Below are 15,296 nucleotides of genomic sequence, written 5' to 3' on the forward strand. Positions count from 1 at the left end.
TTCTATCAGTTTGCGCTTCACATATTTTACAACTGTGTTGTTTGATATATACATATTTGTAATTGCCAAGACTTCTTGGTGAATTGACTTTTTAAACATTATACAGTATCTCTTTCTGTCTCTGCTAAATTCATTTGCCATGAAGTTTAATTTATATGATAATAATATAGCCATTTCTGCTTTTTAAAAATTAATGTTTATATATTTTTCTCCATTCTTTTATTTTTAATCTGCTTATATCATTATATTTGGAATGAATTTCTTATAGCTAGCACAAAATTGGCTCCTGATTTTTAGTCTAGCCTTGCAATTTGTCTTTTAATTGATGTATTTAGATCACTTACATTTAATGTAATAATTGATATGTTAGATCTTAAATATACCATTTTTTGTTTTTGTTTATTTTCTGTTTTTCACTTTTGTTTATTTATTTCCTGGCTTACGGTGGGTTACTTGAATACTTTTTAGAATTCCATTTTGTTTTATCTTTATTGTTTCTGAGTGAATCTCTTTGTGTAATTTTTTTAAATTTCAGCTATAGATATTACCTTATATGTACATAACTTAATCCCATTCTACTGTTGTCATTTTGCTAGTTCAAGTAAAGTGTAAAAGCCTTATCTCCCTTGATGTTCCTTTACCTTTCCCCATTTATAAAGTAATCATCTTAACCATTTTCTCTATGAACACTTAGAACCATATCAAGCAGTGTTATAATTTTTGCTTCAACCATCATACATAATTTAGAAAACTCAAGAGGAAAAGGAAAATCTATTCTCCTTACCTATAATTTTTCTTACTCTGTTCTTAATTCTTTTTTGATGTTCCAAGATTCTTTCTCTTCAATTTTCTTTCTGAGAACTTCTTTTAGCTATTCTTTTAGGGTAAGTCTGCTGGCCACACATTCTCTTAATTTTCCTTAAACTAATGAGAATGTATTGATTTCCCCCTTATTCCTGAAGGATATTTTCACTGGATATAGGATTCTGGCTTGGTAGTTTTCTTCTGTTAACACTTGAAAAATGTTGTGCCACTTTCTTCTGGTCTCCACGGTTTTATTTGTTCTAGGTTTTTTGTTTTGTTCTGTTTTGTTTTTGAGACAGAGTCTCACTCTGTCACCCAAACTGGAGCACAGGAGTGTTATCACAGCTCACTGCAACCTCCAATGCCTGTGCTCAAGCAATCCTCCTGGCTCAGCCTTCGAGTGCCTGGGACTACAGGTGTACACTAGCATGCCTGGCTAATTTATTTTCATAGAGACAGGGTCTCCCTATGTTGCCCAGGCTGCTCTCAGATTCCTGTCCTCAAGTGATACTCTTGATTTGGCCTCCCAAAGTGCCAGGGTTACAGGTGTGAGCCCCCATACCTGACCTCATCCATGGTTTTTGATTAACATCCACTATCTTTAAAATTGCTTTTCTCCTATAGGTAAGATAGTGTTTCTCTTTTGCTGCTTTCAAAATTTTTAATCTTTAGTTTTCAAAAATATGACTGTGATGAGTCTTGGTGTAGATTTCTTTGGCTTTGTCATTTTTGTTATTTTCTCAGGTTCTTGAATCTGCAGACTTATGTCTTTTGCCAAAGTTGTGAAGTTTTAGCAATTATTTCTTCACATACTTTTTCAAGTCTACCCTCTTTCTCTTCTTCTGGAACTTTGATGACATGAATGTTAGTTCTTTTGTTACAGTCCTACATGTCCCTGATGCTTTATTCATTTCTTTTTCTAATTATATTTTTTGTTGTTGTTCAGTTTGAGTAATTTCACTGTTTTTTGTTTCAAATTCACTGATTAAGTCCTCCATTCTGTTGTTGAGTAAAGTCCATCCATGTTTTTTTTTTTTTTTAATTTTAGTTATTGTATTTTTCAGTTCTAAAATTTCCATTTGGTTCTTGTTTATATCTTTTATTGCTTTGCTGATATTTTCTATTTCTTTGCTAAAACTATTAATATTTTTCATCTGTTCCGAGAGTGTTGAATTGCTCGTTGAAATATTTTTATGATAGATGCTTTAAAATCTTTGTCAGATATTTCTAACACCTCCTTCATCTCAGTGTTGGCATCTATTTATTGTTTTATTTCACTCAGCTTGGAATCTTCCTGGTTTTTGGTATGATGAGTGATTTTCCATTGAAACCTGGACATTTTGGATATTATGTTTTGAGACTCTGAGTCTCATTTAAAACTTCTTTGGCACTTCTTTGGCAGAAAAAAAGAGAAGGTGACACCTCATTATTGCTAGTTGGGAGCAATCATTCAAATTCTCTATTCAGTCTCTTTGACACTCAAGGGACAGGGGTTCCTCATTACTGCTGGTGTTCCAGCTCCCTGGGAGGCCTCCACTGATTCCTCTCTGGCTGAGATGGAAAGAGTACCTTTCTTATTACTGTCCATGGGCCCTCCACTGACACCACAGAAATATGTCCTCTTTCCCACTGAAAAGTAGTGAAAGTCATGACTCTCTACTAGCCCTCCACTAATGATGAAGGAAAGGGTAGGGGATGAGGCTTTTACAGCCCAACAGGGATTAAGGTCTAAGGTTCCTCCTTGACTGTATCTGATATCCCCCTTGTGGGAATGTTCAGGCACCTCATTACAGCCCATGAGGGTGGAAATCTAGGATCCCACTTAACCTGTGTTAGCATGGGTAGGTGTGGGGCAACATACTTTTTTCTGGGTTGTTTGGCTGGAATAGAGCAGTTATTGCTTAAAAATTCTCTGTTTGCTATGCTGCTCCTTCCATGTTCCTTTGGTTGGAGAGCAGGGTTTTGTTGAGGCTTTTTATATCTGTGCCCATTAGCATGCCCACATTGCTGGTGTCTTCAGTTCCAAATCTGAGATATATGAGGCAGAAAGAAAATTCGGGGTACTTACCACTACATCATTCCTTTGCTCTTGAGATCACTAATCCATTTACCTTCTTCTCTTCATCTTCTGGAGCCTTGAGTTTGTTTCACACATAGTGAGGTTTTTAGTCATACTTAGCAGCAGATATAGGGAAAAGTACATTAAATACATCTTCCCAAGAATTAGAGCTTTCTCTCCTTCTCTTTTGACTTGCCTACAGGACTTTCCTTTTTGGAAACGTGCCCCATCATCCCTTCAAACTTAACTTAGCCATTTATGGGGATACAACGAGGCCTATGTCTTGATCCTTTTCTGGGCCACACTCTGGGTTATGGGGAGAAGATGACAGGAATAATATGTTGGTTTGAGGGACTCTGAAAGCAGAAGAGACTTGAGTCTTTTCTCCTGGGAGTAACCTAGGGAGAGAAAAAAAAAAAAACCCTGAGTAAAAATGGTCATATGGCATCTAAGGAGATATTCTGGAGAGCTCTTATTTTCCTCATAGATTTTGTGGGTCAGAAATTTACACAAATTCCAGAAAAGATAATTTATCTTTGTTATGTGAGTTCTAAGGCCTCAGCTGAGAAGACTCATGCAGTTGGGAATAACTAGAATGGCTGGGTATTTGGGTCAGTCTTCTTCATGCACATGTCTGGGGCCTGTGCTAGTATGACTTGAAGAGTAGAGGGTCTTTGGCTCTCTGTCTCTCTGTCTTTCTCTCACTCTCTGTCACACACACACACACACACACACACACACACACACACACACACACTTACTTTTCAGGAACTTACCAAATAATTCATCTCTCTATGTGGCTTGTCCAGCATGTGGTCTCAGGATAATCAGCTTCTTACTCTGATAGCTCAGAGTCCAAGAGATAATGTTCCAACCAACAAGGCTATGTGGCCCTTTACGACCTTATCTCAGAACTCAGAACACATGACTTCTGCCATATTCTGTTGGGCAAAACAGTCACAAACCCTCTCAGATTCAATAGGAGGGACAGTAGACCCCAGTTCTTGACACGGAGAATGCCAGTGAATTTACAGCCATGTTTTAGAACTATTGCAGAAGCTCTCAGTCACTGCCTGAGGCCAATCTATGTCCCTCTCCCTGACTTCATCCCAGGACAGACAACCTGCCTAGACTATAAAAAACTTACTTCCCAAGTTTCTGTTAAAATGTTAGTTCTTTCCACCCTGGGATCTTTTTAAAACTTGCCTTCTTCATTTAATTCTTCCTAAACTTTCTCTTACCAAAGCCTGCTGTCAACTCTCCAGTAAAATATTTCTCTCATTCCTTTTCCCAGTAGACACCATCGCTGCTATCTTGCTACTCTTCCACACCAGAAAAGGGACAGGCATTCTTCCAGCTCCCCACTGCTTCTTGAGATTACTCTTCTACCGCCATGTAACTCTCTTTTTTGAGAATGTTGTCAACTAGTTCCTTCTAGCCATCCCCTTACTTGGTTCTCTCACCCACCAAACTTCAAATTAGCTTCTGCTACACAACTCCTACAGACTTCCTGCCGCTCAGTGATCCATCCAAAGTACTGGCCACAGTTCAGCTCTCCACTACTCCAGTGGACTTTACCACCATTTGACTTCAATAACCACCTTTTTACTAGACTAACCTTTCTCCTTTGTCCTGTTGACATCATCCACCTACTCCAATTACCACATGGAGTTTGTTTCCTTACAGCATGTTTAAGCAATTCCTCTCTTTTTCTATTTCTATTCTTTGTTTCCTTGTCTCAAGCTAAGAGCCTATAATCCTCCTATCTACCAAAACACTTCTTCAGTGATTAGTAATATTTACTATTGTTATGGTTTAAATGTGCCCTCAATAACACCAATGCTTTCTAGTCTATACATCCAACAGACTCTTTATGGCTCTTTTTATAACAAGTGACACAGAGTTACCTTTTTCATATAATTCTTTTCTGAAACTTATCTTTTCAGGGGCTGTCATAGGTCTTCTAAGACCCCAATTCTTCCTTCTCATTCTTCTCTGCCCAGCCCATCCTTGGTGGTGGTGTTGCTAATGGTTCACTGCTACCTCCCTACTGCTGTCCCTTTTTTCTTCTCTGTCTACATGTACTCTGTGGGTGACTGCATTTACTTCTCTGGTTACAGCTACCATTTGTACATGAACAATTCTCAAAGCTCTATCTCTTGCTACAACTCTGCCCTGAACTCAGGAATGGCATTTGCAATGACATACTGCACCTTTCCAACTAGATGTCTTCTAAGTATCTCCAACCTAGCAATCATTGCAGCCCTCTCTGCTACCACCCTCCTCCTACCCTCACCAGGTAAGAGACATTACCAAAACATACTTTGCATACAAAGAAGTAATAATGGTGGTGATTAATTTTAACATAAAATAAATGTGAAATTTCCAATTTATGTGCTGCTAAGCAGTCCCAGGAAAGCAGAGTATAGGATAGATGCTGATTAACATCTATCTTATAGATGCTGATATATCAGAGTATAGGATAGGTGCTAATTATCAAGGACAGTATCTCCAGGGATAGGCAATTCTTTCAGTTCCTCTATCTTACTGGAAATGCTCTTCAAGAATATCACCTCTCTTTGTTTTTATTTTAAGCTCTGCAGGCAACTTTGTGATCCATAATTAGATCCCCTGTGAACAAAAAGGCAGATGTCTGTTATTGTGACTGGGACATAGCTATTGTATACTTATAAGCTGGCAACCTAGTTGGTAAATGATGCTTTTGTCAGTTTGCTTGGTGTGAGTCAGTCCAGAGTTGGTGAACTCTAGATGAACTATTAGAATCAAGTTTCTGGATCTGCAAATCAGAAAACCAGATTTTGGACTGTGGTGACTGAAAATAAACTATGAACCTGAGAGGTAAGCCCAGGTAAAGAGATCAGAGAGCAGACACTTCTTGTAATATATTTTTAGCTATACACACTATGTCATATACATCTTTGCACCACACAGTACATGTCACAGTGCAAAGCATCAAAAAGTTGAATAATTGCTCATTTTGTGACCTCAGACATTCAATGGAGTGTCCAAAAGAATGATATTAAATGCACCCAAACAATCTCTTGATCCAACAACATGAATTTCTAGGAGATTCACAAAGCCTCCATGGAATGAAAGAAGACAATAGAAAGAACAATAATAGCAATAACAAAATAGCAAATAGAGTGGCAAAGCCCTTAGTAGTTTCAAGAATGGCATATCTACCATTATTGATATGTATTGTGTGGTATGCTTTGCATATTTTATTTAATTCTTCCAACATCCTATGAGCTGCATATTATTAAACTCATTTTATAGTTGAGGACACACAACAGAGGTCCTCTGTTTTAAACAGGGTTTAAACAGATTTAAACAGGGTTTAAATCACTCGCCAAGGATTCACAAATAGTAACTGGTATGGGTGGGCTCAAACTTAAGGCTTTTTGACTGCAAAGTTGATGCTCTTAAACATGGCAGTTTGCGATTTTGCTGGGAACTATTCAAACCAGAGGAAATACTGTTGAATTAAGCTATCAAAGTTTACATAAATATGGATTTCAATTATACTATCTTTGCCTGCAAAAAGCCATCCTTAGATGTATGCTAAGTGCAGCTTTAATAATTTCTTTGGAAATTCTGAATAGAATCTTCAAAATAGAATAACATTAAAAGAAAAAAGAATGAGTATATGTAACAAAATTAACAACCAAGTACCTTTGCATTTATTTTTAAAAGTTTTGAAAAACAATCTCTTAAAATCCTCCATTCCTTTAACTCCTTGCCTTCTTTTTCTGAGTAGTGGAGAATTTTCAAACTTTTTTGACCATGTCCACGATAGGAAATAAAATGTCCACTGTGACACAGGGCACAAGTATATGTAAATATACATACATGCATTGTGTTGTGTATCTGTGTCTGAAATTAAAGCCACAAAGCTTTACTCACTGAGTTATGGACTCTATTTTATTGTATTTCATTTTGTTAGATCATAATTCACCATCCTGATTTCATGACCCATTAATGGGTCAAGATTCATAGTTTGAAGAACCTTGGGATGTGGGAGGAATGTTTTAGTAGACGTGAGAACACCATGTTGTTTGCTAGCTCCACTCTTGAATGTGAAAACTTTGTTCTCACCTGCAAACCAAGGTGATGGCAATGGATCATTTCCGAGGTCTCTATCTGTTTTAGTCTAGCATCAAGAATTTACTACCTTCACACAGGCTATTTCTCCCCATCAGGTAATCAGGACAAGCAGCGTATTTTTTCCCTTTTTGAAGTACCAAAAGCCTCCACGTGCCTCCTATATTCACTTCCATTCCTGGAGGGGCTGCAGTGCTGTCAGATGCTACCTCAGGGCCTGACTCTATCCACAGCTGCTGTTTGGGCTGTTGGTCCCAGCAGCCATCCTGGCTGGGGATGTGAGTCCCCAGGTCCAGCCCTAAGTAATATAACCTTGCAGGGTTAAGCAAATAAGCACAGTGTTAACATTAACATGGATTTCTAGTGGCATCTGTTGTGTCTATAATGCCCCATCCCATCAGACTTCTAAACCATAATAGATCTACTTTGAATTTAGACTAGCTTTATCTATTTGGAAATGGAAGCTCTGACAATATTTTGGGGAAAATCCTAAACTTCACAAAAAGAGAAAGTAAATTTTCTAGTTCATTAAAGTAAGAGAGGTAATTAAAATATGTATTAACTTGTGGAGAGAAAAGGGTCTTTGATTCTAATCCTTAAGTGATCTAGAAAATCAAAAGGTGCTGAAAGCTTTAGGGTAAATTGTTCTTAAATCAGAAAGAAAATTATCTGTATGATCTCCGTGTATGCACTAAATAAACACACCCCCCCCCGACACACACACATACATATACCCATATACACACACAAAAACCTCTACCAAAGCTGATGTTAATAAGTGAGATTTCTGAAATGGTGAAGTCTGGATAGTAAAGCTAATTAAGGAGTTAAACCCTGGAGAAGCAGGCAATGTAGGCTAATAAACAGAAACCACAAATAATTATTAGTATGATTACCTCCATGAATTAAAAATTAGATGAAAAAAAGATTACAGCCAACATTTTAAACACATAACACTAGTATGAGAAGCACACATTAAGGGAACATTCAGTATTTTGTTTTAAATAATTTGATCACATTTCTATTGATAATTAAATATCAAATGATGATAATCTTATTAATTATCTTGCACCAGGATTTTTCCTTGAACGCTATAGTTTTATAGCTCAGTCTGTACCTAAAAAAACACCTGGGTTAGTTCAATGTGTTCTACCGTACTTGTCAGTCTGTATAATACTATATGTTAAAATTTAGGGAAACTTGTATTAACACTGTAATAACACGGAAGCCATCAAACCATGTTTCATAGTTTTATTGAGTCGTTTTCAGTTTTAACTGTCAATGGTAAGTACAATTTTAGTGACCACAATTATGAAGCTCTGCTGGTACTATAAATAGCAGATACAAAGTTGGCTGCCATGCCTTAGACACAGACACACACACACAAACACACAAACATACAAGATTTTGCATACTCAGCATGCAAACAATACTTTGCTATTATAGGAAATGTACTTTCCTTTTATTAAAAACACAATTGTGCACAATTAGTCTGGATTAGTTAAGGTACCACTGATTTAGATAAACCTGAGAAAACTCAAAATGTCAAGTAACACTGTTTCCATACCACTCATTCAATGGCACTATTACTCAAAAAAAAAAAAATCTAGTTCAATTATCTATATTAAGATCACAGATAATATAAAAATAAACATTTTTTTTGCAAAAGCACTAAAACATACTACAATTCAAATTCACAAATTTTGATATGTAACATATATTGACCTTCATATTTATTTGTGATGATGTCTATAATACAGTATACAACAGAATAAAAAACTGTAACAGAATTAAGCAGCCAAATAAAATAGTTATCACTATAAAAAATTATAATTAAAGATATCAATTGAACAAAGAAAACAGATTGAAATCAATAGCAATGTTGAACTTGCTGGTAGTGTGTTACTTAAAAACCCCATCTCAAAAAAATTAAGATTATACTATTTGACCTTAATAAGAAACCCAATGCAAAAATTTAAGGAAAACTGAGTAGCAGTAACTGATTGTACCAGCTGCCTTTTCCTCTCCCCATATCCCTAAAGTTTTTCCTTAAATTATAATGCTATATCTATAATGCACATCCTACTAGACTTCTAAAACATCAGAGATCAACTCTGAATTTAAGACAAGGCTTTTGCATTTGAAAAGAGAAGCTTTGCATTTGGGGAAAAATTCTAAACCTCCTGGAAAGACAATATAAACCTTTCTATAATATATATAAAATGTAGACAATAAAGACCCCATCTCACTAAGTTATTTTCTATTTACTATTGATTAATATATTCTGACACGAAATTGTGTCTGCAAGAAAGAACCCAAAATAAAAAGGTAAACATGCAAAAGTATTTCTAGGGAAAACTAATCACTCATATCACAAAACATTTTCATATTTTAGGCAAAACACATTCGAAGACAAATATTTCAAGATATTAATATTTGAAAAGCATCGTTATATACAACTCTCATTTTATCTATGCATTCATATATTATGTAAAATACATCAGTTTAACATATTAATATTATACATTGTAATAAATAGAATTTACATCAGTTTGTTGGATCTTTCAAGAAAGTTTTTCAATCTGTACAACTGAAGGACTGTGAGCCCCCTCAATAAATACAGTTATGATAGTTACAATTGACCAGCAAAGTTAAAGCTTCAATAGATCCTAACTAGTATCACATCTTTAAGTACTGTCACTAGTGGAATTCCAGCTGTAATAAGCATTGACATCTATAGTATCCAAAGACAGTTTAGTGTCCTGTCCGGTAAATTAAGACAACTTATAGGTCATAGGTCAACATCACAATTAGTGAACCTGGTAGGAATTTTTAGCCAAGGATTGGATTAAAGAGTCCTGAAAATACGGTAGCAGATTTCACGCACTCCTTGCTGTCTATTTTTCATGCTTTCCCGCATCCCCTAGGCTGCAACAAATGGATGTCATCCAACATTTTTAATCCATGATGAGTGACGGTCTTGAAAGGGTCAAGAGTCCCACAGCTGGCTGAGTGGCAACGTCATGTTTTTAACTCTGAATCTTGACTTGCATGCTATATTTCTTCTTAGTTTGTCTTTTTATCATTTTAGTGTACACACAAATTGGTGTTCAAAGAGTTAAAGATGGCAATTTGTAAGCAATACAACACTTTGAACTCGGCATTAAAATATTTTTTGTTGTGTGCAATTAAGTTAATTGATAAGTTCTATAATTTTAGCTATTCTTTTATCCAAATGCCAGCAGATTTCTGCCTTTATTATTATCATATGGTATTATCATATGGCATGAATTAGCTTTTCAGCCTACATAGATCATTGCTTCACCCTGCCCCTCTGTATGTTTTCACCATTAGCATAGATCTTCCCAGAGACTTCTTTTGGCCTGGAAGGAGTTGGCAAGATCATTCTTGTTACTATTTGGTATGCATTCACAGGTCATCAATGTCAACAACATCATGTATGAAGCCAAAGAAGAAATACTTTGAAAAAAACACACCAAGTAGTAAAAGGACATTTCTAGTAACTGCGTACCTCCTCACTGGATCCATACTCCCAAAGAAAGCTCTCTAGAAGCTGAAACAATGTACTTAACACATATCCTAAACCAGGCAGAGCATCCTGAGACCTAAAAGAAAGAAAACTAAAGTAAATTGTGAGGAAATCTTATAGAAATGTGTATCTTTAGGCTGTTAATTCAAGTATGGTACAGGCTCTATAATTTCCATCTTGGTCAGTTTAATGATATTGATCTTGCCACAATGAACATGTTTGACAGGGTCGATACAGTAATGACATATTTCAGATTTTCTCTTTTAGGATTTTAAAACAGACAATATTGTATAAGTCTGACCAAATGAGAACTTTGCTAACCCTCTCTTCAAAATGAAGAGGTATGGTAGGTTTATTCTTGATTTGGTTTCTGTAAGCCTATTCATTAAGACTGAAGAACTGTTAAGGAAGGCTAAACACAGCTTTTCTTCATTGATCTTAGTGGCCAGAGATTGGGAAAACTGAAGCAACTCTGAAGTTCTCACAAATCTTCAATCTACACAGGCATTACAAGAACTGAAATCAAGCCCTGAATTTCCTATCATTTTGTACCACAAGGCACTAGGGTTCTTTCTTGCATTAACATAAAGCTCCATATTACTTTACTTATAAAGTTCTTTCAAGCAAGTTACTCTACCATCAGCTGCAAACTCTGATGATGGCTTTACAGGGTCTTGCTTTCAAAATTAAAAAGCCTTTGACACTTGATTTGCTTGGGGTTATTGACTGCATTACCTAACCTCACTTTTCTCATTATATAGAATATGCCTATATGAAGGACTAGAAAGGCAGCAATTCAATATTCACTGAAAGTTATTAAAGTTGTTGAAGTATCTTACAAGTTTTTCACTAACACCTAACAGAGAACAAATAGGAAAGAACACACTGACTAGTAGTCTTCTCTTCTACAGCTTACTTTTCAGTGTTGTAGTACCTTAGGTACTTAAATTAAATTCTCCTTATTTTTCTTTCCATATTTATGTTTTTTTCTTTAAATATTATGATGTAAGATTCATTAAAAAATTATAACTTCCCATTCTATCAATGCAACATATACAAATTCTGCCTACTTCTTTTCATATTGCCTTTAATATCTATAAACACTTTGAAGAAGCATCAAAAGCCTTTTCCACCAGGATTTTAATTTAAACTAAAGTCATTATTCTAAAATGTCTCTTTCCATACTAAGCTGTCACATACATTTGAGAGTATACTTGTAGGCTCAGTGTTGTGGATGACTGTCGACCACTCCTTTTCTGAAATACTATCCTCCTGCTCAACATCCCTCAACTTGCTAACAATTATTCAATTTTACTCAAGCTTTGGTCTATAATTTATCTGTGCTTTTTAAATTGTTTTTACAGATGTGAATGAGCACTTGTCCTGGAACACAAACAAAGTCCTAAAGGCATTGCACAGCAGTAGTGCAAATAAATGCTCTTTATCACAGAAGTCTAAGAGAGTTCATGGTGTTTACAAGGAAAATCCATGCACTTTAATGATTTTGAATGCATTTTACCAGTAAGATAGTATATGCAGGCTTCCACCATCAAACATTTAGCAACCAATATATACTGAGTAGTTTGTCAGAAATGACTGGAAAACAATCATTTTTCAGGCTTTTAAATCCACTGACTTTACTTTTCTATCAAATTTCCTGAAGAAACTCAGTCAGCTAACATCTATAGTTGTAAGATACTGAAAGACATTCAGCTCAGAGATCTACTCATCTGATACTGAATGAACTGAGTTTAGTATTTTGCTATTTTGTGCTAAATATTTTTGAGAATGTGGATTTTCAATTTGTTCCTACCATGGATTATTAAAAACAAGAAAGGCTAAAGAAATCACAAACTGTAATTCAGGTGGCTAGTTTTCTTGGAGAAATTACTAATATCAAAATAGCCCCAGTACTTATATGCACACACACCTTTTAAACAGAAAAGTTTGTAAATTTTAAAGACAGAAGAGAAAGTAAATGTTTAACTAAGAAGTATTGTTTTATTATACATACTTCTAGTTAGAAAGAAAGGAGATTTTGAAAGCAAACTCCAACAAGTGTGGATGTGAGCATTTCTACTTCTATTTTTTTTTTCCAACTCACTACTCTCTTAGTTTGAATTTTCTCTAAACTTACTAGAAACTTAAAAGGGGGGGAAAAAAAGCACTTGGCTCTGTTAAGTATCCTACCATGTTACAAAAGTGAGGTTTGGGGATTCCTGTGCCTTCACAAGCTTGTATCTCCATTCTGCTTGAACTCTGATAAAATATTTAGGGTCATGTCTTCACTCTTGGATTGCAAATTTGCCTCACTTCTTCTGGAAGCTTTCCTGGTCGCCCGTGATAGTCTCCTTCTGAAAGTATCTCCTGCCAAGAAATAGAGAATGGGGTCCACACAACTGTTGAGACTTGCTAGACCTCTTGTCACCTGATAAGTGGCATAAACCCTGTCATTGAAAGCACACATTGCTGGGGTCTGAAAATCCAGCCGGGCCCTCAAGTTCATCGTTTTCATCACATGGAAAGGGATGTAAGACACACCGAAAACAGTCAATACAATAATAACCAGGTAAATTGATTTTCTCCTCAGAGGAGAGTTGTCCAGGTCTTTGTAAATCAAAGCTCTCACAATTAATCCATAACAGCCCAGAATCAGCACCAAGGGGACACAGAACATGGCCACGGTGGTGCACATGCTGTAGATGAAATAACTTCGCAGGTACTCATCTGAGGTGGTGTCATAGCAGGTGATGGTTTTATTTTTCCGGACCCCGGTGCCCGAGTAGAAGAGGATAGGAGAGATCGCAGCCACCACAATGAGCCACACCAGCACGCTGATATAGACCGCGTTCTTCTTCTTGAGCCTGCCCAGGGACTTGAGTGGGTACACCACGCCGCTGTACCGGTGCGCACTGATGCATGTCAGGAACAAGATGCTGCCATAGAGGTTCACATGGAAGATGAACCTCTGCAGTTTGCACATGGCGTCCCCGAAGATCCAGTCCGTCTTATTGAAGTAGTAGAAGATGAGGGCTGGCAGAGTCAGCACGTACAAGAAGTCGGCCAGAGCCAAGTTGAACATGTACACCGAGATGCCGCTCCAGGGCTTCATATGGAAGACGAACATCCAGATGGCCACGCTGTTGCCCAGGAAGCCGATGATAAACACCAAGATGTAGACAGCCGGCAGGTAGTAGAACTGGAAGCCCGTCTTGGTCAGGGCGCATTTGAAGGAGCCAGCGACCGCGGTAGTGGAGGCGACAGTACTGTTGCCCCAGGACGAGCCCGGGCCAGCCAGGAAGGCAGCGTCCGTCCCGTTGGGGACAGCCGGCCACAGCACCTCGGTCATTCTCTCCTCCCGGACTTAGGCGGCGGCTCCGAGGGGCAAGCTGCGGCGAGAAGGCGACGGCGGCAAGGGGCTCAGCGAACATCGGAAAACCCGGCGAGCGGAAGGGAGTGGGCGCGGGGGATCCCCGCGGGAGGGGGCGCGCGGGGACTCGCCCACGCCGGCTCCAGCCCCGCGTTCGCCGCGGGCCATGAAATCCGCCTGGGGCTACGACCTAACTGGGCAGGCCGGCAACTTCCCCGTCCGGCTGGCAGCGGCGCGGTTACACAACAGGGCGCGCAGAGCACCACCACCGATAACTTTCCGAGTGCGCTTTTGCTAAGGGCCGCGGGTCCGCGCTGCAGAGCGCGCCGGAGGCGCAGCGAGGTCAAGCTAAACTCGCTCCGCTGCGCCCAGCATGGGGAAGGCGCTCCCCAGCCTCCTTCCCCGAAAGAGCAACTTCATGTGGACATCTTCCTCCTCCGTACCTTGGAAACAAACAGCTCGGCTTCGGGGCTCCTCGGCTCTTCCTGCGCCCACCCTGCGCTCAGCGTGCGGGGAACATAAAAAGCGCGCGTGGCGACAGACCCGTGCGCCTCGGAATCGCGTACTCTTCTCGGTCCGCTCAGCTCAGGGACTCTTCCCAAGGCCCTGCCCGGTCCTGAGTGCAGGGGGCAGGCGGCAGAGCTCGGCTCCCCGCGAGGGTGGGCGGAGTTTGGGCACCAGAGCGAGTCCGCGCTCCGCGGGGAAGCGAGAGGCGTGCCTCAGCCAAGCCCGCCCGGCAGCCAGCCCGCACCCTCCAGGGCGCAGGGGGGAAGCAGAGGCGTCTTCTGGAGTGTAGGTCCCTGCAGTGGCCGGGTGCGCTCAGCCTCTGCCACGACGCGGCTACCGGGATCGGCGGCGAGGGCGAGGGGCGCACTCAGTCCGAGGTCGCTGCTGGCGAGCGATTGGCCCGCGAGCGCTCCTTCGCTCTTCCGCCAGCTATCTCGACTAAGTGAAGTTGCTGACACACAGGAAACCCTTCTGACCGCTCAGAGCCTTCTCTGCCTACAGCCCCAGAGCCGACCAGTCGGTGGCAGAAGTCTAGGGCCTCCGAGAACCACGCCAGGTGTTTGCAGGCTCCAAGCAGCCAGCAGTCACCAGCTGGGAACGCCCTGGCGTTGCAGAACGCCTCTCTTCGCTGGGACCAGATTCCTGGCACATGCAGGAACCTGCTACTCCAAGAGGGCGCGAGCCTCCAAAGGAGTGAGGGTTGGGAGAGGGGCGTGGAGTCTTCTCCTCCTGCCCTTCTTATCTTTTTTTTTTTTTCCTTTTTATTCCAGTACTGTGTATTAAATTAACCAAATGCTAAAAACCGATATCACTAGTAACATCAATATGAGAATTTCCAAAAGCGTTTTGTATTAGTTGATACTGCATGTTGCATCAGCACAATT

General features: G+C 39.4%; 1 protein-coding gene across 1 annotated transcript; it reads right to left on the reverse strand.

Moving 5' to 3' along the window:
- Positions 1-8,204: 8,204 nt before the first annotated feature.
- Positions 8,205-14,576, reverse strand: P2RY1 (purinergic receptor P2Y1). The gene is made up of 2 exons (XM_012774386.3): positions 12,726-14,576; positions 8,205-10,611 (listed from the first exon to the last, which is right to left on the reverse strand). Exon 1 carries the CDS (start codon positions 13,882-13,884, stop codon positions 12,763-12,765), a length of 1,122 nt encoding a protein of 373 aa, XP_012629840.2. The 5' UTR covers positions 13,885-14,576; the 3' UTR covers positions 8,205-10,611; positions 12,726-12,762.
- Positions 14,577-15,296: the final 720 nt, after the last annotated feature.

Source organism: Microcebus murinus, chromosome 1 (assembly GCF_040939455.1).
Source record: "Microcebus murinus isolate Inina chromosome 1, M.murinus_Inina_mat1.0, whole genome shotgun sequence".
Classification (NCBI taxonomy): domain Eukaryota; kingdom Metazoa; phylum Chordata; class Mammalia; order Primates; family Cheirogaleidae; genus Microcebus; species Microcebus murinus.